The 25,424-nt window shown below is 38.4% G+C and overlaps 1 protein-coding gene across 3 annotated transcripts in view; it reads right to left on the reverse strand.

The window, feature by feature from the left end:
• Window positions 1–11,227: 11,227 nt before the first annotated feature.
• LOC126334661 (ubiquitin-like-conjugating enzyme ATG3) overlaps window positions 11,228–25,424 on the reverse strand; it is a 76,591-nt gene continuing 62,394 nt past the window's right edge. For all 3 annotated transcript variants that reach the window (XM_049997124.1, XM_049997122.1, XM_049997123.1), the window contains 3 exons: window positions 24,689–24,832; window positions 24,466–24,593; window positions 11,228–11,708 (listed from right to left, as the gene is read on the reverse strand). In XM_049997124.1, coding sequence (XP_049853081.1) covers window positions 11,558–11,708; window positions 24,466–24,593; window positions 24,689–24,832 — 423 coding nt within the window. In that variant the 3' untranslated portion in view covers window positions 11,228–11,557. The remainder of the gene's footprint in view (window positions 11,709–24,465; window positions 24,594–24,688; window positions 24,833–25,424) is intronic.

Raw genomic sequence — 25,424 nt, forward strand, 5'->3', positions numbered from 1 at the left:
AATTAATTGGATGGATGTTTACAGCATCCAAGACACAACTGGAAAATACAAAACATTCATTAATAAAGTTAGCGCCTTATTTGAAAATTGTTTTCCCCTGAAGGTAACTCAAAGCAGTCTAGTAAGAAACCATAAGGAAACTATCTGATATGAAGGAACACCTTTTATACTAGCATTATAGGTCATTACAAAAATTACTGCAAAATATTGAAGAAAGTTATCCAGAAATCTAAAAACCTGCATTATCAGAAGAAGATAAATACATACAGCAATAAAATAAAAATATGGGATATAGTTAAGTCAGAGACAGGTAGGAGCAGAAATGAGGAGGAACAAATAACTCTAATAATAAATGAAACCCTGGTAACAAACACATGTTATGTTGCAAACCATTTAAATAAGTATTTTGTCTCTGTTACTGATAGCATGGGGTTATCAGGTTCAGTAAATAATACAATGGAATATCTGAGACCAGTGCACACAAGCATACTCAGTAAAATGGAATTGACACTGACTTCACTCAAAGAAACAGAATCCATCATAAAGTCCTTGAAATCAAAGCATTCTAGTAGTTATGATAACATATCAACAAAGTTAATAAGAGTGTTCATGTGAGCTTAGTAATATCTTAAGTTATTTGTGTTATCAATCACTTATCACAGGAACATTTCTGGACTGTCTTGAATATGCTGAAGTTATACCTCTCCACAAGAAAGGGGACCAAGAAATGCCGTCAAACTACCAACCGATCTCACTTTTGCCAGCTTTTTCAAAAATCTTTGAAAAGGTCATGTTCAAGTGTCTACTTAAGCACCGTAGTGAAAATAACATACTGTCAAAGTCACAGTTTGGGTTTCTTAAGGGTTCTGATATTGAGAAGTCTATTTACACTTAACAGTGAAAATGTCCTTAATTCATTAGACAACAAATTAGAGGCAACTGGCATATTCTGTGACCTGTCAAAGGCTTTTGACTGTGTGAATCACAGCATTCTTTTAAGTAAATTAAAATATTATGGCATCACTGGTTGTGCTGCTAAGTGGTTTCGGTCATATCTTACTAATAGAAAATAAAGGTGTCATTACGTAACACTTCAGCAGTAGGCAATTAGACATCATCTGACTGGGAAGAAATTACATGTGTTCACCAATGTTCCATACTAGGCCCACTACTTTTTCTTGGGTATATCAACCACCTGTCATCTGTTACATTACCAGACAAAGAGTTTGTCTTATTTGCAGATGAAGCAAATATTGCAATAAATAGTAAATCAAATATAAATTTTTACTTACAGTAATAAGTGGTTCATACCCAATTCACCGTCACTGAACTTTGAAAAGACCCACTATATGCAGTTCGGAACTTCCAAGAGATTTCCTTCTAGTGTGTGTATAAAATATGATGTCATGGAAATAGGAGAAGTTGAGAGTGTAAAATTCTTGGGGTGGTTGTTGTGGTCTTCAGTCCTGAGACTGGTTTAATGCAGCTCTCCATGCTACTACTCTATCCCGTGCAAGCTGCTTCATCTCCTAGTACCTACTGAAGCTTACATCCTTCTGAATCTGCTTAGTGTACTCATCTCTTGGTCTCCCTCTAGGATTTTTACCCTCCTCGCTGGCCTCCAGTACTAAATTGGTGATCCCTTGATGCCTCAGAACATGTCCTACCAATCGATCCCTTCTTCTAGTCAAGTTGTGCCACAAACTCTTCCCCATTTCTATTCAGTACCTCCTCATAAGATATGTGCTGTACCCATCTAATCAGCATTCTTCTGTAGCACCACGTTTCACTTCCATACATGGCTACACCCCATACAAATACTTTCAGAAACGACTTCCTAACACTTAAATCAATACTCGATGTTAACAAATTTCTCTTCTTCAGAAACACTTTCCTTGCCATTGCCAGTCTACATTTTATGTCCTCTCTACTTCGACCATCATCAGTTATTTTGCTCCCCAAATAGCAAAACTCCTTTACTACTTTAAGTGTCTCATTTCCTAATCTAATTAAGTTGGGTGATGCTGAGGGAATTAGACTACATTCCATTATCCTTGTTTTGTCCTTTCAAGACACTTTCCATTCCGTTCAACTGCTCTTCCAAGTCCTTTGCTGTCTCTGACAGAATTACAATGTCATCGGCGAACCTCAAAGTTTTTATTTCTTCTCCATGGATTTTAATACCTATTCCGAATTTTTCTTTTGTTTCCTTTACTGCTTGCTCAATGTACAGACTGAATAGCATCAGGGAGAGGCTACAACCCTGTCTCACTCCCTTCCCAACCACTGCTTCTCTTTCATGTCCCTCGACTCTTATAACTGCCATCTGGTTCCTGTACAAATTGTAAATAGCCTTTCGCTCCCTGTATTTTACCCCTGCCACTTTCAGAATTTGAAAGAGAGTATTCCAGTCAACATTGTCAAAAGCTTTCTCTAAGTCTACAAATGCTAGAAACGTAGGTTTGCCTTTCCTTAATCTTTCTTCTAAGATAAGTCGTAGGGTCAGTGTTGCCTCACTTGTTCCAACACTTCTACGGAATCCAAACTGATCTTCCCCGTGGTCGGCTTCTACCAGTTTTTCCATTCGCCTGTAAAGAATTCGCGTTAGTATTTTGTAGCTGTGGCTTATTAAACTGATAGTTTGGTAATTTTCACGTCTGTCAACACCTGCTTTCTTTGGGATTGGAATTATATTCTTCTTGAAGTCTGAGGGGACTTCGCCTGTCTCATACATCTTGCTCACCAGATGGTAGAGTTTTGTCAGCACTGGCTCTCCCAATGCCGTCAGTAGTTCTAATGGAATGTTGTCTACTTCCGTGGCCTTGTTTCGACTCAGGTCTTTCAGTGGTCTGTCAAACTCTTCATGCAGTATCATATCTCCCATTTCATCTTCATCTACATCCTCTTCCATTTCCATAATATTGTCCTCAAGAACATCGCCCCTCTATATACTCCTTCCACCTTTCTGCTTTCCCTTCTTTGCTTAGAAATGGGTTTCCATCTGAGCTTCTTGGGATTACAACTTGATAATAAATTCAGTTATGAGCGACATACTAACAAACTGCTAAAATGCTTAAACAAGTCTTGTGTTTGCAATGCGAATGATGTCAGGCATAGGAGGTATAAATATAAAAAAAAACTGGCATATTTTGATTATTTTCACTCCATTATATCATATGGTAACATATTTTGAGGAAACTCCACAAACCGGAAAAAAAGTAAGTTTTAGAGTATGGAAGTGTATAGTAAGAGTAATGTGTAGTGTAAATCCAAGAAGATCATGTTGAAACCTATTCAAAGAATTGGGCATACTAACCACAGCTTCTCAATATATTTATTCCTTAATGAAGTTTGTTGTAAATAACACATCTCTTTTTTTCAATTAACTGCTTAGTACACAGTATCAATACTAGGAATAAGAACAATATACATAAAGATTTAAAGTCACTTACACTTGTCCATTATTCAGCAACCATTAAGAGTTTAGTTTCAGATAAGGCATAATTTAAAAGAATTTTTGTTGTCCAACTCCTTTTTTTCATCCATGAATTTCTCAACAAGTGCAGTAGACCATTTTAATGAAAATTTATTATACTTTAATTTTTGACAATACTTGGTTGTAAAAGCCAAGTAACTACCTACTGTATGAATGATTGCTGTATGGAAAGCAGATGTAAGTCTTAAGTCTGTAAATAGTGTAAGTTTAATTTTTTATCTTGTACATAATTTGACTGTTCTTAACTGAGGATCATTGAAATGAATAATTTACTTTAATTTTTGACAATACTTGATTGTAATAGCCGTAACTAGCTACTGTGTGAATGATGGATTTAATGAAAGCAAATGTAAGTATTAACCCTGTAAATATTAGAAGTTTAATTTTAATTCATGTACATAATTTTACTGTTTATTGACTGAGGATCATTAAAATTAATGAAACTCAAGTTTTTTCTAATTTCATTTTTGTAATGTGTTTATCTGACATGTTCCACACCCAGAAGGATCCCCTCTTTTGTGGGTCTATGGAATGAATAATTAATCTAATATTCCTCCTGTTATATACCCTACCACTGTGGTGGCCATTCTACCTATCACAGAGTATTGCACCTGTAAGCACTTACATACCTGCCAATAATGTGAACAAAGTTAAAATGACATCCAACCTTGTCTTCTGTTTACATTGGCTTTTTGTCAGCCAGTGTATTAGTATTATTTGTCATTTCATTAATACATTGCATGGATAGTAAAGGTACCACCTCATTTGCCCTGTGCACAGCTGAAGTTACTTCTGCATCTACCCAATACATACCATTGTGTCCTCTGTATCCAGAAGTCCTCAATACAGACACACATTTCATTTGATACCATATATGATCGTAACTTCACTACCATGTACTGGTGTTGCACCACGTAAAATGTTTTTTGGAAGCCGAGAAATACTCCCTCTGCCTTACTGTCTTCATCTAAGGATTTCACAATGCCATCTCAGAAAAATGCTAGTTCAATTCTGCATGACAGTTTAGGAATTCACACTGGCTGATATGGAACACGCATTCTGCTCTGGAAACTAACAATGTTTGACCTCAGGATATGGTAAAATTGTACAGCAGACAGATTTCAATGGTATTGGGTGGTAATTTCATGGCTCAGTTTTGCTAAGTTTCTTGTAGAGGGACGTATCTTGCATTTTTTCCATTTTCCGGACACAGTTTTATGTTTGAGAGATGTGTGATTAAATATTGTTATTAGAAGAGCTAACTCATTGGCAAAGTCCTTATATTTTATAAGGATTCAGTTGAGCCCTGGGACCTGCTTTCTCTCAGTGCGACTGACTATCTGGAGCAGTGCTCATGGATATTTTATTGCAAAGGTATATTCAAAAGTGTAATTCAGTATCCCTGCTTTTACATTTCTGCACACAGTTTGGTTCCTGCGTCCTCCACGATTGTATATTAAAAACAAAGATTCCAAGACTTACCAAGCGGGAAAGAGCCGGCAGACAGGCACAATGAACAAAACACACAAACACACACAGAGAATTACTAGCTTTCGCAATCGATGGTTGCTTCTTCAGGAAAGAGGGAAGGAGAGGGAAAGACGAAAGGATGTGGGTTTTAAGGGAGAGGGTAAGGAGTCATTCCAATCCCGGGAGCGGAAAGACTTCCCTTAGGGGGAAAAAAGGACAGGTGTACACTCACACACACACACACACACACACACACATATCCCTCCGCACATACACAGACACAAACAGACATATGCAATGTTTCTTTCTTATTTTTGTGAGAGTTTTTAGACAGTTCTGGAAGGAATAGTATAAAAGGAGAACTTTCAGAATTGTAGTTACTCTTGTTAATAGCAGAGGTTTTGTCTTTGCAACATTTAAGCCTCTTCTTTACATTAAATGAAACAATAAGTTTACTGTTACCAGTCACTGTTTATTTGTTTCCACGACGCGTTTCGAAGGTTTAAACTTCCATCATCAGGTGGATATACATCAGTTAATATGGCATTTGTGTGTTTGTGTTGTGTTACGATTTCTTTGGAGGAAGTTGTGACACTGTCTAGTGGAGAAAACAGAACAGTATTTCAGAACTTGGTCTGTTTTGACAAAAATTGAACTTGTATCTAGCAGTAAACATAAATTAAGTAAGATAAAGTACCTAGAGTGGTCACAGGATCCTTTCACAGTTGTAACACATCACATGAACACTATCATATTGTATAAACAAATATGGCGTCGTAATCTATTAGGTGCACGGATCGTACAGCAAAAGAGAAAACGTTCTCACAAAGTCCAGAGAATATACGCCCTAACAACATTATTACAGAAAACTTTTTTGAAGGATTTGGAGGTGTTGAATACATTTGTTGGAGTAAATACTTCAGGCAGTATGTAAATACGATTTTGACAGCTTAAAATAGCATAAAGTTCATACTCATTTATACAATCAGGTGAGGTGTTAGAAACTTTAAGTACAATAATCATATTGGCTACAGTGATAAAATAAAATAAAATAATACACAATTGACAATTCTTATAGGGGTTCATAGGTAGATATGAAAGGCTGGAGGCAGAGGGGGAAGGAATATAAAGAGAACATGAGAGGGAGGGAGAGGGTGGAGAGAGAGATTGTATGACAGCAAACTTTACAAGGCAAAGGATCTTAAGATTATATCTGTTGCATGTATTAACTGTCTAAAGGTTGTGGTAATACATTAGTAAATGCTTAAAAAGTGCACATGGATGTGCATTTGTATCAGCAGTTGTATACATAGTTTCAAGCTGACAAGGGGTACAAGCTGTTGGTGTGATTGTAATCTGTAGATGAAGTCAATCTCCTGTACACTCAGGGCTGTTATGGTAACATAAATAAATATTAGTGGTAAATCTTAGGGTGGGTGTGTGTGTGTGTCTGTGTGTGTGTGTGTGTGTGTGTGTGTGTGTGTGCTTAGCAATTTTTAATGACGTAGGCAGTTGTTAAAACGGAGATGATACTACTGTAAATATTGTCATTTTTGTCATTTAAGATGCATTCAGGTTGTTTAGTTTGATGTTTGTATATTTGGAGTGTTTCAAGGATGTCTAGTTTTCTGCCTTTTGGTTGGATGTGTAGGATGCTGATACTTGTGTTGTTAACATGGTGTTTTGTTTCATGCAGGTGGGTGGCAATAGCTGATGTGTGGTATTTTTTGTTTTTTAGTGCTACCATGTGTTCTTTGAACCTAATCTCAAATGATCTCCCTGTCTGGCCTATGTAGAAGCAGTCACAGTCTAAACATTTAATTTTGTATACGCCTGTGTGATGCAGAGGGTTTTGTGTGCTGATGTTGTGGGGTAATTTCTGTCCGATCCTGTTGTCTGTTGTGAAGGATATGCTTATGCCTTTTCGTTTGAAGACATTGGCTATCTGATAGGAAATCTTACCTAGAAAGGGGATTGTGTGGAAGATGATATTTTCTTTTTGTTTTTTGTGTTGTGATTTCTTTGCCATTATTGAGTGTTTTAGGGTGTCTACTATGGAGCTGTTATAACCATTTGCAATAGCTGTTTGTTTTATTATTTGAATTTCTTGATCACTTTTGTCTTCAGAGAGTGGTAGTTGGATAGCTCTATTGATCATGTACCGGAATGCTGCCATTTTGTGGGCTGTGGGGTGACAGGAGGAGTTGTGGATTGTAGTATGTGTTGTGGTAGGCTTCCGGTAAATTTCAAACTCATGTCTGTTATTCCTTATTCTAACTGTAAGGTCTAAGAAATTTATACTGTCATCTGTTTGGTGTTCAACTGTGAATTTTATGTTTTCATGGGAGCTGTTGAATAACTGGTTCAACTCACTGATGTCATCTTTAGTGCCTTTGATTAAAATGATGGTGTCATCCACATATCTGTAGTAGTAGATGATATTTTTGAGGAGGTGGTGATCAGAATTCAGGATTTTGTCTTCTAAGTTACTTATAAATATTTCAGCTAGCAACCCAGAAAGATTCGAGCCCATTGCCAGGCCATCTGTTTGTATGTAGATTTTATGGTTGAATTTAAAGTAGTTGTGTGAAAGTGTGAATTCGAGCAGGTCCATTAGCTCAGTAATGTGAGTTGAAGGGATTTTTTTATGTTTTTGTAGGTTGGCATTGATTATCTGTAGTGTGGGATCTATTGGCACAGAGGAATAAAGGTTTTGTATGTCAAATGAGGCAAGTGTGGCTCCGTCAGGTACTTCTATGTCTTTGACATGTTGTGTGAATTCTGTTGTGTTTTTAAGTGTTCTCTCATTATTGAATGTGTATGCTTCTTTGAGAATTTTGAAGAGCATTTTGTTGAGTTTGAATGTTGGGCTGTTCCTGCAGTTCACAATAGGTCTTATGGGGGTCCCATTTTTGTGTATCTTGGATTGTGACCGAAGGCAAGGTGCTTGTGGGCTCATTGTTACAATATTTCTTGCTTCTTGGATGGTGAGTAGAAAGTTGATGTTGTTTGAGATGTGTTTAATCTCTTTTTGAATTCTGGCTGTTGGATCTTTATGTATCTCTGTTATGTGGTTGGTTTGGAAGAAGTCTAAAGTTTTTTCTACATATGTTGCTCTGTTCATTACAACAGTTGTGTTACCCTTGTCAGCTTTTACAATTATTGCATTATTCATGTTTAATTTAGTCTTAATAGTACGTGTAAGGATTTCTTCTCTTTTCTTGTATGCTGGGAATGGTTTTGCAATTTCCTTCTCAATAATTTCATTAATTTTGTGGCAGGCTGCTATTCTGTCATTTTGCTTCTTAAGGGCGATGGTTGAGATCTGTGTGGCACTAGTGATGAGCTTTTCTTGGTTCCTTGGGTCCAGTGGAGCTTGAACATTGTGTTTTAAACCTTTGCAGAGTAGTGTTTCTTCTTCTGCAGTGAATATTATGTCTGTGTTGTTGAGGAAAGGTGTGTAGAATGTGTGTTTCCTTTGGCTGTTTTGGTTCAGTTTGGGAGGTAACTGTTGATTTATAAGACTGGCTAGTTTTTTCTTCTGTGTGGTTTTTGTTTTCTGTACAAGGAACTCGATGTACTTTCTGACTTTTTCGGTTATGGAATCATAGTCTAGTCTATGAAGCAACTTTCCCAACTGTAATTCTGCATTATAAAGCTGCGTGTTGAACATTTGTTTTTTAATATAAAGTTCTTTCAGTTCGTTTTTCACCCAGAATTTCCGTGCGTTTATCAGTGTTTTCTTTGCAGTTGTCGTGTTTATTTTGACGTCAATCTTTACATAATTTGGAATGATGTTATTTCTGAGACAATTTCTATTGAAGTGAATATGCTGTGTTGTCATTGCGAGCTTTTCTGCACTGTTTTTGTACTCGAAAATAGCCTTGATTGCCTGACTGGGCAGATTAACTTTAAATGCGAACATTTTTAGGTTAGGCTTTACCGTGACTGTTATTGACATTAAATGAAACAATAAGTTTACTGTTACCAGTCACTGTTTATTTGTTTCCACGACGCGTTTCAAAGGTTTAAACCTCCATCATCAGGTGGAACCATGTAAAATCTCCACTGTTTTTTGGTGTACAAGAGAACAATAAATCACAGATGGAAACACATGTCTCTGTGACAGACCCTTACATTCCTAGGAGCCAAGGCCTGTCTGCCCAGCAGCCCAACTTCTCCACTGTCAGTCAGAGCAGTTAGTTGTGATCACTGAATAACAAAAAACATTGTGAGACATTCTGCCTACGGTCCGCCATCAACAAATTCATGTTTGCTGCTGAAGGGGTAGCGTAGTGACAGGCATCGACACCTTTAACTTTGACACACTGTGGCATCATTGGATAATGTTTCTGGGCACGGGTTTCTGTCCTGGAGTTGTCAACTCCACAATTCCAATAACTTTAGGTGACTGAATAGCTCCCCATCGTGTGCATTATATTACACGGTGGAGACAAGTCAAACATGTGCATGTCCTTACCAAAACTTTATATACTAGGACCCCTCTACAACCCATAGAAGCCTGTAATAGGAAACACCCTGTATATGCTACTGAACCACCTGTATTTTGCTGTTTGCCTGCAGTGCAGATAAACTTCTCTTTAAGAACACAATAGAGAAAGTTTGATAGTAGGCCTAAAAATCAAAAATAGTAAGACTAACATAATAAACAACTAACAAGGTCACTTAACCTCTTTATTTTTGTTTTGTATTTATATCAGTTAAAGAAGGGGGCAGGGGAGGTAACTACAGTATGGACAGAGATGGGTTTCCAGAAAAAGAACTATTTTTCTGTTTGTGGAGAGAAACACATTCAGGAAATAAATGTAGTGTAGTGAAGGAGGTTAATTATTCTTATCAAACTCTAGGTTACATTGAGCTGGTTTTCAAAACTCTTCATCTTTCTATGTTGATCTGCTATAGACAAATATGTCCTTTGTTCCTACATTCATTGGGCTGGACAATTTGTGAGCTACAATGATCCTGATTAGTGTCTCATATGTGCGGATCTTGTGCTGTGTAAGATACACTTCAATCCTGATCTTTTTGAATGACACTTAACATTTATTGAAAATATCTGTTGCTTTTGCAAAGTACTTCTTACTGTGCTTTAGAACTGAAGTATTTCCTGAACTAGCTTTCACTATTATGCTCTCCAAGTTCATGATTTATTTTTATCAGTGTGAATGGCATTACATACACAACTTCTGCAATATTACCTGGTTCTTACGGACTCGCCGATTTAAGAGGGGGCAGTTATAATGTTTTAATAATCACCTAAAATATATATATATAAAATAAAAAAAATAAAAAAAATAAAAAAAACGAGCTCTGACCACAAATCACAAATTATTGTACATGCCAATTACATATGTTTTGGGGGGTTTAACATTTTCCTCAGTTTGGGTTTTTTAAATCCGGACCGCACGAAAACTTAAAATAGGGGTTTCACTGTAAGTGGTTAAAGAAGTCCTAGTGGCCTGAAACAGTTGCAACATTTCTGCTGCCGCCACCATTAGGAAGCTTTTTGGATTGGTGTGAACTTCCATTAACTCAACAAAGACTGTTGTAGTGTATTCCCCTTCAAATGTGGAAAATAAGGTACCATTCAATACTTCACTTTATCACTTTACCCCGACTGAAGACATTTCGCTGTCAACAAACAAAAAATTGAAACTTCCTGGCAGATTAAAACTGTGTGCCCGACCCTGACAGAAGTGAAGCTGTGAGGACCGGGCGCGAGTCGTACTTCGGTAGCTCAGATGGTAGAGCACTTGCCCGCGAAAGGCAAAGGTCCCGAGTTCGAGTCTCAGTCGGGCACACAGTTTTAATCTGCCAGGAAGTTTCATATCAGCGCACACTCTGCTGCAAAGTGAAAATCTCATTCTGGAAACAAAAATTTGATTTTGGAAATGATTCTGGTTTGTGTTTTAGACCTTGTTCAAACATTACACTTTTGCACAAAATGTATCATGCTATGGTAACACAGACAAAAGAACACAAATTGGTGAAGTTCAGCTTATGTCACTATAATAGAGTGCCTCCTTGTGTTCTTTACCATACCTCATACACTTACCAAATGTCTGCCTCAACTTTTGAAGGAGTATAAAATAATTCCTCAGTGGCTGTTGCCTGTGCTGCTGTCACCATAACAGGAATCTCAAATGATTAGACGTAGTTCTTCATACCTAACACACATTTTCTCGGTTTTCTTTTATTTTGGTTTTCAAATACATTTTATGGGCAATAAAAAATCATTGCTACATTTTAATGAAGGAACAAATTTATTTTGTGCACAAACTGTTAATGACCTTTCTTTTTCCATGAAAAAGGCAGTCTAAAACTTGTACAGCAAGAGAATACACATGCAAATATCTTACTGCTTGCATATACTCAAAGGAAATGTGAATATTTTCTGCAGAAGGCTCCTGAATACAGAGAAACCAATAATTAAAATAGAAGGCAAAACTGTATAGTATTCTTGTATTTCAAATCTCTTTCAATAGCTTCACAGAACACTGTATGGAAGAGAAGAAAAGATGGAATGCTTTCCAGTGTTTTCCATTAAATGGAAGATAAAAATCATACCCATCACATTGCAAAATTCTGAGTGTAGTCATATTCAATTGTTGGTATCACAGCCTGGACAAATTTCAGGAATATTATTAAGTACATGTGAACCCCCAACTCTCCACCTCCTTCAGTTACAGTTTGTATTATTTTTTTCATCACTTCCGCATGCCTGTGGAAAAAAAAGCAAGATTTTAAAAATAAAGGAAACAATCTCCACACATTGGCTAACAAAATAGCTGCAATTAAGCAACAACACAAGATATGATCAAGTCACAATTAAAACAAGTGATCAAGAGCACGTAAAGCAGACTGGTGGTAGCTGTTTGTCATTATCCTTGGAAAGAACTATTCAACTTTCAGGGTTCGTGGAAGGCAGGGGAACACCACCAAGGAATTGTCACAACTGCCATTCAATCTCCATTTGCTTCAATTAACACTTGGAGACTCACTGGCTCCTTCCTTCTGATATCATGCCACTTCAAATTTTGACTGACTAGATACATGCTGTGTGGATGAAAATTTTTGTCCTTCCCCTCATTCCTGTAAACATTTCACATGGAGATCAAAAACATCATCCCTATAGCTTTCAATAGTCATTACCCTATGTACAGGCACTGTATCTTTGTAACCTCGAAATGAGGGAGAACAGTAAACTGCAAACTTAGAATACCAGCATGTCAATTGGTTCATTTCAATGTTTTAGCTGGGTGCTAATGTCCTTTTCTCTGTATTAGAAAACCGACTACCACTGATGGGCTCCAATTCATAAGTGCTCTAGCCAGTTGTGAACACTTCTGTGACATGAACTACGGGGCTCAAGTACAACTGGCCTTCCGGCACAGAAAATATATTCAAGAGTGTGTTTAAAATTTGTACTTGCAGATATAGGTTGGTTAGGGATAAAGCTCCCTTCTCTATTTTGAGTTCACGGAGCAGTGCCTGTTTACTCCAGCACATGGCACAGAATTGACACATTGTGAATGATGTTGCATGCAATTCATCACTAGAGTAACTTTGTAATACATTCTGCATCTGTTAGTACCACTTTTAATGCCTATAACCTCAAACATGAGCCATCTTGCACTGTCTACCTGATTTTGCCCTTATTTCAGTGCCATAGTTATAAAGTGAATTCAAGGCTGGGTGATGTTGGGTGACAAAGTGAGGTGCTCCTTTTAGAAATTGAAAATGTAACAAGTGAATCCGAGTTGAGAGAAGAAGTGAAGCTGCTGTAGTAAGTTAGGGAGCTCATCTTCACTACTGATTCCAGACCACAAAGATGTCACTCATAACTCTGTACCAAGCCATGGGACCCAACCTCTGTGTCTTCACAAATGCCACTTCCATGCAGCCCCTGAAAAGGTTAACACAGTAATGGCCCATCTTGGTTCTCATATTTGTATTTTTTATTTACTTCTCAATTGTTTTCAAATTCCTTCCTTATCTTTGAAGATCTATGTATAATACAAGTTTACTTTCCAATAACAAGAAGTAAATATGAAGAATCAATTACATGTATGATCAAATAGAAGAATTACTAGTAATAACAAAGAATAACGACAATGACATAATAGTGATAAACTTTAATGCCTGTGTCGCAACCACAATTCAAAGTGGGTTGGCATATTTGGACTGGAAAATGTGAATAGCAGAGGCAAATATCTATTACAATTCTGTGAACATTATGAAATGATCCTAACAAACACAATCTTCAAAGTTATTAATAGAAGATAGTGTCAGATACCAAACGGAGTCTTCATTGGACTGGAATATAAATAGAAACAAAATAAAACCTAATCATTCATAACCTGGTTTTGACACTGACACTGATCACATGATAGTTATCGCCAAATGTAATATCAGAATTTAAAAAGCAAGGAGAGTAGAGACAGATATCAGGAAAGTATAAGCTGGGAGGAAATAGCAAACAGCACAGAATTTACCAGAGATGAAGCTGCTGAAGCCAAGAAAACTGTGGATGGCAGAAGAAATACTAAATCTCATAAAAACAGGAAAAGATAGATTGTTACTTACCATAAAGAAGGCACAGTAAGTTGTTTCTAGCCACAATCTTCATCAGCAAAAGAGAAACAGGAAACATGCAAGTAAGCGCACCTCACGTACACATGGCTGCCAACTCTCGCAGCTCGGGCCAGAATGCAACTATCATGTGGTACGGCAGCAGCACTCTGGAGGGGGCGGAGAAGGGAAAGGGGAAGGAATAATAGTGTACAGAGGAATGCTAGCTGATGGAGTGTGCAGGGGCTAGAATGCCAACTGGTGCAGTGTCAGGAGGGTTGTGGGGTAAATTGATCCAAAAGGAGAAGGGTAGGGAAAGATGAATGGGTACATTTGCAGAGGGTAGCGAACAAAAGAGTCTGGGAGATGAGAACGGGGAGGAGGCAATTGGACAGATGGAATGGAAATTGTCGAGTAGAGGGTGTGAGGACAGTAATTTACTGCAGGTTGAGGCCAGGATAATTACGGGAGCGGAGAAGATATTGTATGATTGTATGGATAACTACCATCTGCATAGTTCAGAAAAGCTGGTGGCAGAGCGGAGGATCCAGATGGCTTGGGTAGTGAAGCAGCCACTGAAATCAACCATGTGATGCCACTCGGTGGTCAACTTTGCTCTTAACCACAGTTTGCCAGTTGCCATTCATCCTGGTGGACAACTGGTTGGTAGTCGTACCAATATAACAATCCGTGAAATGATTGCAGCAGAACTGGTAAATGACATGGCTGATTTCATAGGTAACCCAGCCACTGATGGGGTTGACTAAACCTGTGACAGGGCTGGAATAGGAAGTGCTGGGTGGGTGGATTGGCAGGTCTTGCACCCACGGTTTCCACAGGGATATGATCTTTGTGGCTAGGGGGCTGGGGCTGGGAGTGGCATACGGATGGATTCTGATAATGTGAAGGCTAGGTGGGCAATGGAACACCACTTCGGGTGGGGGTGGGAAGGACTTCGCATAGGATATCCCTCATTTCAGGGCATGATTGTTTTTTGTTTTGTTTTAGGGCACAAAAACAACTAAGGTCTTTTACGCCCAGCTCAAAACTTTAGAACATGAAGACAGAGAGAGGAGTTAAAAATGACTACACATCAACTCCAATCAGAAAAAGTAAAACACAGTCAACAGCCCGCGCATCATTCACTAAAATGGCTGATAACTCAGACGACAAACACAAAAAGAGAGCATAAGCAGTAAAAAAAAAGGGGGGGGGGGTACGAAGACTGCAGCAGCCTTGGCAGCAGCGCCAGCGGCCTCGTTTTCTGTCAGACTGACATGACCAGGAACCCACATTAACGTCACAGTGACTCCAAGATTGAGCAAGTGACAGCTTTTCTAGAACCATTGCAGAAAGGATGGATGGCGTGCAGCACACAGAGGCTTTGAAGGGCACTAAGAGAGTTGGAACAGATGACGCAATTGAAAAGCCTGTGTTGCTGGATCTACTGCATGGCCTGACACAGGGCGAAGAGATCTTGCTGTAAATATTGAGTAGTGTTCCAGAAGCCAATACCGAAAAATGTCGGCGCCAATGATGAAGGCACACCCGACACCATGGTCAGTCCAAGAGCCATCAGTGTACACGAAGGTACTATTGCGAAGTTCCACATGAAGGATGTGGAGTAGTGTCCTTAGGAAGTGAATTAAGGCCAAGCTGAATACAGGCTGCCGCAGGAACCACACCCACCAGAAAAGTTGCAGGTAGCATGAAGTTAAGCTGCCGGAGAAAGAGCTGCAAATTTCAAGATGGTTCAAATGGCTCTGAGCACTGTGGGACTTACCAGCTATGGTCATCAGTCCCCTAGAACTACTTAAACCTAACTAACCTAAGGACATCACACAACACCCAGTCAAAATTGCAAGAGGTACCAGAGAAGAGGAACAAGCCCCATACTGGTGATCAAAGAATGAGGCTGAGGATAAAATCACAGCAGTAGGACAGCAGTAGTTCAGCAGCTTCTGCATACTGACTCACAACCCAGCTATTGTAAAAGGCACCAGTGGCCAAACGGATGCCACGAAGGAGGACAGTATTGAGACAGCATAAAAGGGACGGGCATGCAGATGCATAAACAAAGCATGCATAGTCTAGTTTCAAACAGACAAGGGACCAGTACAAACTGAGGAGTGTGCTTCGCTCTGCTCCCAAAGAAGCATCACTCAAGACACATAGGACACTGAGCGACCATATACAGCAGGCTGCCAGGTAAGACACGTGGGAGGACCAAGAAAGTTTCCTATTTGAGCAGGAATCCCAGGAATTTCGAAGTTTCAATGAATGAAACAGCAACAGGCCCAATGTGTAAAGACAGTGGAAGAAGGCAATTGAACTACCGAAAATTCATACAAACAGATTTGTCAGTGGAAAAACGAAAGCCACTGTCGATGCTCCATGAGCAAAGGCGCTGAAGACACCACTCAATGAGACAAGTCCGTGGAGAATTGCTGAAGGAAATGAGATGTGGCCTCAGCAGCCTCACATGGAGAGAGTACAGATGATACAATTCCTCCATCAGGTGTCGTAGGCCTTCTCCAAATCAAAAAACACTGTCACAGTCTGGAATTTCCATAGAAAACTATTCATGACATTGGTGGACAAAGTGACGAGATGGTCAACTGCAGAATGGAGCACTCAAAATCCAGTGGTTAGTAAATTGCGAGACTTGAGCCACCATACCAGGCGGGCACAAATTATACGTTCCACCATCTTGCAAAGACAGCTGGTGAGAGAAAGGGGTGGGAGCTGGAAAGAACGTGTTTGTACCTACCAATCTTAGGTATGGATGTGACAGTGGCTTCACAGCAGCATCTGGGAAACATGCCCTCTGCCCAGATGCAGTTGTACATATGAAGCAGAACGTGCTTGCCCGCAACAGAAAGGTGCTGCAACATCTGAATGTGAACAGCGCCCTGCCCTGGGGTGGAGGATCAGGATGAAGTGAGAGCATGATTTAACTCCTTCATAGTAAAGGGGGCACTGTAGCACTCATGATTCTGAGAAGAGAAGGGTAGCCCACTCCACACTCCACACTCCACACTCCACACTCCACACTCCACACTCCACACTCCACACTCCACACTCCACACTCCACACTCCACACTCCACACTCCACACTCCACACTCCACACTCCACACTCCACACTCCACACTCCACACTCCACACTCCACACGTTTCCAATGTAGCAAGATAGGGTGATAATGGGAGGAGCTCAAAATCTCTGCAAAATCGTGCCCAAGGTGTTGCAGGTAGCAATAGGGTCCACAGTGACATTGTCTGCTACTGTCAGGTCGAAAATTGGGGAATGGATCTTGGTACCAGAGAGCTGTCGGAAGAGGGAGTGGAACTGTTAAAGGAACTAGTGAATGAAATCCAGCAAGCTTTTTTTGCTATCCTGAAGAAAGCAATGACACTGTGCACAAAACTGTTTACAATGAATGCAGTTTGCCATGGTAGGATAATGCTTAAAAATGGACAGAGCACATCTCCATGCGTGAACTGATTAATTGGGTCGCAGCATGCCTCAGTCCACCAAGGGACTGAGACACCTCATGGTAAAGAGGAGTGCGAGGAATGGAACATTCTTCAGTGGTAAAGATAACGTTTCTTGGATATTCTACCTGGTCATCATAACTGGGGAAATGTTGTTCATTGAATGTCACCAGGTAGGAGTAAAGCCTCCAGTCAGCCTTGGTAAGCTGCCATTTGGATGTGCATGTAGGTGGGGTAGGTGTCAGCAAACTGATAGTACACGGGAAATGGTCGCTCCCATATGTTCCAGAGAGAACAGACCACTCATGACAATTGGCAAACAGGGCAGTGCAGAAGGTTAGGTCCAAATGGAAATATGTGTGCATGGAGTCTGAAAGTAATGTGGGTGCTCCTGGGCTCAGGCAAAGAGGTTAAGTTGATTGAGGTGTGCCAAGAGGGCATGTCTCTAACAGGTTCTGGGAAAACCCCCAAGGAGATAGTGTGCATTAAAATCACCAAGCAGCAGAAAGTGGTGAGGTAAGTGCCCAACAAGATGGAGGAAGTCTGCCCTGCTCACATCGAATGACAGAGATGTACACGGTACAAAAGGAAAAGGCGAACTGCAACAGCTTGAAGGTGGGTAATCAGGAAGATGGGTTCACTATGAAAGTAATCCCGTGAGAGTAGCAGGACTTCCCCATGAGATAGAATGCCGTCCTTGGTGGGGCGAGGGGGGAAGGTCAAACAAACCAGGAAGAAATGCGAGAGCTCAAAGCAATTGTGAGGATGCAGTTTTGTTTTCTGAAGGCAGAGGAAAAAGGGGATACTGTGATTCTAAGAGCAGCCATAAATTCTCTTTGTTGGATCTAAGATGTGAACGTTCCATTGGAGGAAAGTTGTTTCGTGACCATGTTTACTGTCTGCTGTAACTGTTTATCGTCGTCTCCTTTTAGTAGAATCGTGGTGTCATCTGCAAATATGATTGTTTTGTGTGCATCAACATTTAAGCTTAGATCATTTATGTACAGAAGAAAAAGAAGATGTCCCATTACTGATCCTTGGGGTACACCACATTTAAATTGTTTATAGTCACGTAAGTGATTATTAGATACAGTTTTTAGTTCAACGTGTGTGTGCTTGATGCACACTGCCTGCTTACGATTAGTCAGGAAGGAACTGATCCACTTGTTGGACAGACCTCGAATACCATATCTTTCAAGCTTTGATAGCAGAATTTTATGGTCCACCGTGTCAATAAATACTCCTATTGTTTTCTGTTTTTTGTCCATCAGGTTTAGGATGGAATTGATGCACTCATAGACAGCATTTGTCGTTGACCTCTTATTTCTGAATCCATGCTGTTCATTAAATAGGATGCTGTTTTTATTTATAAATTTCATAAGTTTCTCATACATAACTTTTTCCAGTACTTTAGAGATGCAGGAGGAAATTGTGATGGGTCTATAGTTATTTACATTGTCTTTATCCCTTTTTTATATACAGGAATAACTTTTTATGTTTTCAACACATCGAGGAAAGTGCCTGCCTGCAGTGATCAGTCACCTAAGTGTGTGAGTACTTCAATTATGTTTGATGCACTTTTCTTCAACATTGTTGCAGGTATACCATCACTACCTGCCAATTTAGAATTTTTTAGTCCTTTTATTGCTTTAACTACTTTATCTTGTGAAACAGAACTGATGTACATTGATCCTCTACATGCACTTATTTTATATTCATTTGCCTGGATGCTCTTAAAGTTTGATTGTAACATATTATCAGCAACACCTGTGAAATGTGTTGGATACTTCTAAGGGGTTTGTTACTTTTTGTTATATTTTTCCAAGATTGTCTGTATTCTCCACATAGCCTTTGATTTATTAGCTAAATTATAAATGATTTCATCATTATGCTTCATTTTTGCTGCTTTTATTACTTTTCTTAATATTTTGGAGTATTTTTTACATGCACATACTACAGGTGACGAATTTTTTGAGTTACATATTTCATGTAGTAGTCTCTTCTTCTGGCATGACACCCTTATTCCCTTTGTGATCCAGCTGTTTGTTCTAGAATTCCCCTGTATGGTTAATGTATCAATGAAAGTGTTGAATTTTTCATTTATATCATTCATTTTGTACTCCTGGCCATTTTTCTTTCTGTAATAAGTTGTTGAAGTAGTTTACATTATGCTGATTACATCTTCGATATGCTGTACTGAAAGACATGTAGTTAATAATACTGCCTTGTACTTTTATGCTTAATATTTGAGCAAGATGGTCACTAAAACCTGCATTGTAAATTTTTAATGAGGTGTTGTATAAACTCTTCTTGACTAGAAACTGATCAAGAGCTGTTTGGCAAGTTTCTGTTACTCGGGTAGCTGCTTTTACTTCAGCCTTTAAATTGTAGGATGTTGCAAGATTCAAAATGGTCTCCCTATTTCCACTATTCATGATGAAATCAATATTGAAGTCACCACAGATTATCAATTCACAATCCATTTTATTTACTTTATTTAGAAATGACTCCATTTTGTTTAAGAAAAGTTAAAAATTCCCGGATGGTGATCAGTAAACTGTAGCAATAACCAGGTTGAACTGAGTAATTTTTATAGCTGCAGTTTCATAATCCATTTTGACATTTGTCCAAGTTAAGTTAGGTAGTGTAATAAAATCTACATTATCCTTTGTGTAAATTGCTCTTCAGCAACTGTTAATAGTGTCCATAACGAAAAGCTTGACAAAAACGATAATGCAAAATTAAACAGTGCGAAAGATACCCCGAGTGAAGGTGAGGGGGAAAAAAACTGTACCAAATTCAGACATTAATATTGTGGAACACTGAAGTGTTAGCACAATGGATGGCAGTTTAACTATGAAACTGTAAAACTGGACAGAAATTTGGAAACAGTATAGTAAAAGAATGGTCGTATTTGGTAAAACCAAATAAATCAGACCAATATGTGTTTTATACAGTGTGTTCGCAAGAGATTTCTATAAAGCTTACTGGATGTGGTGATTGCCATCATCATGTTCTGTATAAAGTACATGTAGACCTAACAAACCTTCAATCTTCAAATGCACCATTGTCATCATATGGAATAAAAACTGCCGAGGAAGACTCTGTCACCAATGCTGAAATGCTTTTAGTTCATTTATTGTTGAGCACAGTCTGCCAATATTTTTGTGCAGATCATATTTCACAACTGTTCAAAAAATATTTCCTGGGTTCTCAGATTGCTAAAAAATCCAGCTGTGGAAGAACTAAAGAAACTGCAGCTGTAAATCCTTTGCCACCTGGAACACAGAATGATGTAGCAAAATACTTAAAAGGAAACTCCTTTCCTCTTGAAACTGATGGTAGCACAGACATTGCGGATATGAATCTACATCTACTTGACATTATTTACTTTAATATTTAACAGGGAAAGATGTGCACGACAATATTGTCAATTGCATGACAATTGCTGGAATACAATGGTAGGACATACAAGACAAGTCGCTGCTTTTTTGAAGAACAATTTTGTTCCTGCCACCTTTTTCATTTAGCTACACAAAATGGTGTGAAGAGCCTACAATATTTTGATGCTCAAGAATTTGTAATAGGCAGTTTCTACTTTCTCCAAAAGAGTTCAAAAACACAATCTACTTTCAAACTTTACCAAATATGTACGGCAGTAAGCCCCCTAAAATACCGAAGTATGTTTGTACAAGATGGCTCTCTCTGTTCTAATCAATAGAAAGAATAATTGAACAGTGGGAAACTCTTGTAAAATTTTTCAACAAGGAAGCTTCAAAAATTTAAACACCTCTCACTTATCTCGAATGTGCCCTATCCTAAATCATCCATTGACTAAATCATGTCTTCTTTTCTTGTGTAATAGCCTTTTGTTATTTACGAAAGCAAATGTATTCCTTCAGAAAGAAGGGCCAGTAATTCACAGTTTACATATTTGATTGAGAGATTTACTTGATAAGTTATAGATATTGGATCTAGGAAAAGAAAATCATTATCATCAGTTGTAAAGATGAATAAGCTATTTCCTGATGCTCCGAGGGATTGTGAAAAAAGTTAGACTTTTGAAGATACCAGTTTGATGACTTTGGAATGGTGGAAGATGAGAGCTGATACTGTTTGGTACAAAATATCTGCTATGTGTGATGCATCAGGCATCAAAAAGTACCCATCACTGAGCACGCTTATGCTTGTATTACTGTTTATTCCTCATAGTAATGCTGCCTGTGAGAGAGTTTTCATTATTGTTAGGAAAATAGTACTGAATTTCAATCTAGTGTGAACACAGGAACCTTAAAGTGCTTTGATCATCAGTAAAATGAACCGTTTATCTTCAGGAAGAGGATGTTACCAACAAATTTTTCAAAGGATCAGATTCAGGCTGTAAAGAGCACAACAAAATTATCACTCAAGAGAAAATTATCATCAGCCACCAGTGAAAATCATATATTGTACAAGTAGAGGCAATGGATGAGAAATACTTATAAACAATTTTGTATAAAACACTGAAGACAGGCCTCATTTCATGATGTAGATGGATTTTGTTTACATGTTTTACTTTCCTTTTAATTAATGATTTTAAAGATATACTTGTATCAATTTTGCAGTATTTGTAATTTCCAGAAATGTTTTTAGAGCACCTTTATGTTTACTAAACTTTTTTCACTTAACCTGATTTTTTTATTTACATTTGTTTTAATTTCTGGAAAATAATCTTTATTTAGAGCCAGAAAGGGTTTGCAATACAGTTTTAAAAGGCCTAAAAGACAATTCTAATTTTTAAAATTTTCCAACTAAATTGCTTCAGGCAGATGCTGGTATTGTTCTTTTGAAAGGGCACGGCTGCCGATTTCCTTCTCCATCCTTGACACAATCCGAGATTCAGCTCTGTCTCTAAATGACCTTGAGGTCGATGGGACCTCATCAATTGTTTTCCTTCACCACTCATCCTTCACTTTCAACCCTTCTGCCAAAGGAGGCGCCACTGGCTCTGAAAGCTTGCAAACTTTAATAGCTTTATATGTGTGTTCTCCTGCTGCTACTTAGTAATAAGGTTTTTTTTATATATCCAATAACATTATATTTTTGAAAGTTGGTCATTTTCATTTAAAAAATTGTGTTATGCTTCAGACAACCACAAACTGAAAAGAAACACAAAGAAGCATAAAATAATGGTGATACATAAATCAACAGATAAGTAAGGGCAAACACTAAGATAAGAAATAATATAATATGCAAGTAAATGAATTTTACTGTTTGGCAAATAACAGATGATAACAGAAGTATAAATGAAGTTAAAAGAAGAACTGCAATGATTAAAGAAGCAGTCAGAAATAAGGAATTAACAAATTACCTCCTTAATGTAGAAACAAGGAAAAAATGCATCAAGCCATTTGTTTTGAATATGAAGGTAGTAACTGTTCCATCAGAACAGATACCAATGATGACCATGCACCTTCGCTAGAAAGAAATGATAATTAATCGAAACCCTCAGCTGCCAACAGGTGATAGCTGAAAATGTGTGCCCCAACCTGGACTCGAACCGGGGATCTCCTGCTTACATGGCAGACGCTCTGTCCATCTGACCCACTGAGGGCACAGAGGACAGCGCGAACGCAGGGACTTATCTCTTGCGCGTTTCCCATAAGACCCACATTCCGAACTGTCCACAACTTACATTCGTAATGTTCCTAAAGGATATTTGCCCATTAACTCATTTCTCGCAAACTAAGGATTTCAATTCATTATCATTTCTTTTTAGAGAATCTGCGCATGGTGGTCATTGGTATTTGTTCTTATGTAACAGTTACTATCTTCATATAGTTAAAGGCTATCCGGCCATTGACCTACTCCTGTGCGAACGCGCACACTTTGCCCGAACTCTTACGAGAATAGTCACCTTAGTTGGCAAACTACTGATTGAGCATTATACACTGATACAGATAGAGAGAATGGTTGGTCTATATTTACTTTACAGGAGCAAATTTTGACTGGAGCCAGTACACACATTTAAACTGAAAACAACTATTCCTAGCTTTTGGAACTACTAGTTCCTCCCTAAGGGTGGAAAGAGGGATAGGTTGGAGGAAAGGCGATGTTTAAGTAATCTAGAGACTGCTTGCTACTGAATGCCTTAACTCAATATTCATTCATAACCTTAGCACATAGGCCTATTATGCTACTCTTTGGAATGTTATTCTACATTGGCACATCAAGGTGGTCACTGAAACACAAACTTATTCTACCTTTTTATTAACTTAAACTGAAAAGATGAAGAATTTCATATCTGCTGGCTGAAAATATTTTTTGATGATAAATTCCAGTGATCATAACATAACTAGGCCGAAAATGGAAACACCTTAAAGGAAAACTACTGTTGGTATTCTAAACACTCATACTCTGAATAAGGTACAATAAGCACTCATACTCTGAGGAGGATATAAGATGAACATCAACAAAAGCAAAACGAGGATAATGGAATGTAGTCAAATTAAATCAGGTGATGCTGCGGGAATTAGATTAGAAAAGGACACACTTAAAAGTTGTAAATGAGTTTTGCTATTTGGGGAGCAAAATAACTGATGATGGTCGACGTAGAGAGGTTATAAAATGTAGACTGACAATGGCAAGGAAAGAGTTTCTGAAGAAAAGAAATTTGTTAACATCGAGTGTAGATTTAAGTGTCAGGAAGTCGTTTCTGGAAGTATTTGTGTGGTGTGTAGCCATGTACTGAAGTGAAACGTGGATGATAAATAGTTTAGACAAGAAGAGAATAGAAGCTTTCGAAATGTCATGCTATAGAAGAATGCTGAAGATTAGATGGGTACATCACATAACTAACGGTGCTTAATAGAAGTGGGGAGAAGAGGAGTTTGTGGCACAACTTCACTAGAAGAAGGGATCGGTTGGTAGGACATGTTCTGAGGCATCAAGGGATCATCAATTTAGTACTGGAGGGAAGCACGGAGGGTAAAAATCATAGAGGGAGACTAAGAGATGAATACAATAAGCTGATTGAGAACGATGTATGTTGCAGTAGGTACTGGGAGATGATGAAGCTTGCACAGGATAGAGTAGCATGGAGAGCTGCATCATCAAACCAGTTTGTGGACTGAAGACCACAACAACTTAATGAAAAAATTAATCTTTATAACTTGTTAACTACCTTAAAACAACAAACTAATGAATGAAACTAGTACACCCTTTTAAAGCTTACTTAATTAATAAAAAGAGAAATGTTTATAGCAAGTCAAAAGTTCCTCTCTCATTCCATATGTTTCTCGCACCTTAAATCTTCTTTTAAATCTACCAAATATGTTTACTCAATATGTTTTTACACTGTTCTTCCACCTAGTTCTGCTGCATCACTCAAGTTACTCTAGAGTAACTTCAAGGCTATAAAATTCTTGAAACTTACTTGCATGGATGTACTGATGCCATTGGTGGTCCAGGCATATGTGGATGTGTTTCCATTGTCACTGTCTTCTTAGCATGATCCTGGCTAACATCTTCATACATCTGTTCAACTGTTAAAGGCTTGCGTTTCTGTTTAATGGTAAATACAACATGACATACAATATGACACTTAACCATTGAGTTCTTGTTAATGGTGTGTGTATTTACTTAAGGCTGGTATTTACCTCATCATAACCAGAAAGCCACAATCTTGGTGTCTGGTAGTATTTATCATATGTGATGTGCAAGTCGTAAGTTCTTGTGTGAATAATTTCACCAGCAGAAGCTTCCATTTCTTTCATAGTGTTATTGGAAGCAATTACAGTATTCTGAAATTTAAAGAAGTTAAAATTAGCACCAAAGTAGCAACTATTGTACATGAAGATGAAATGCATAAAAGAAATTACTCTGTTTATGCCGTACATGGTCTCAAACAAATTATTAGTAAGTAGTAAATAAGGCACCAATAATGCTAAGGAAGAATGTGGCAGTAAATACAATATGTAGCAAACATTTTCCCCAATGTTGTTAAGATTCTAAGCACCAAGAAATAGTCATTTTGTGGGACTCCCACAGACAAGAAAGTGTAATATTTAACAGTACACAGTATCCCTTTACACATGAGCACAGAGTTTTTGTGCCAGTTCTTTCTTTCCATATTTTACATCAATCACTTGGATGCCTCACTTACACATGAGAGCAATCCCAAAAGAAAGGTCTCCAAAGCATTGGGGATGCGAACAAACTGTTTGTGTGGCTGTTGGTCACTCCCAAATAAGCGCGCGCACACGCACGCACACTTCACTCTGATGCTCAGTCTTGGTTTGGCACCCACTTAGAATGGAGCTCCCACTGAATGCTATCACCAACTGTGAAGTTTGCACAATTATTAGATTTCTGAATGTAAAAAGTGTTAAACTG

The sequence above is a fragment of the Schistocerca gregaria genome, chromosome 2 (assembly GCF_023897955.1).
Source record: "Schistocerca gregaria isolate iqSchGreg1 chromosome 2, iqSchGreg1.2, whole genome shotgun sequence".
In the NCBI taxonomy this organism is placed as follows: domain Eukaryota; kingdom Metazoa; phylum Arthropoda; class Insecta; order Orthoptera; family Acrididae; genus Schistocerca; species Schistocerca gregaria.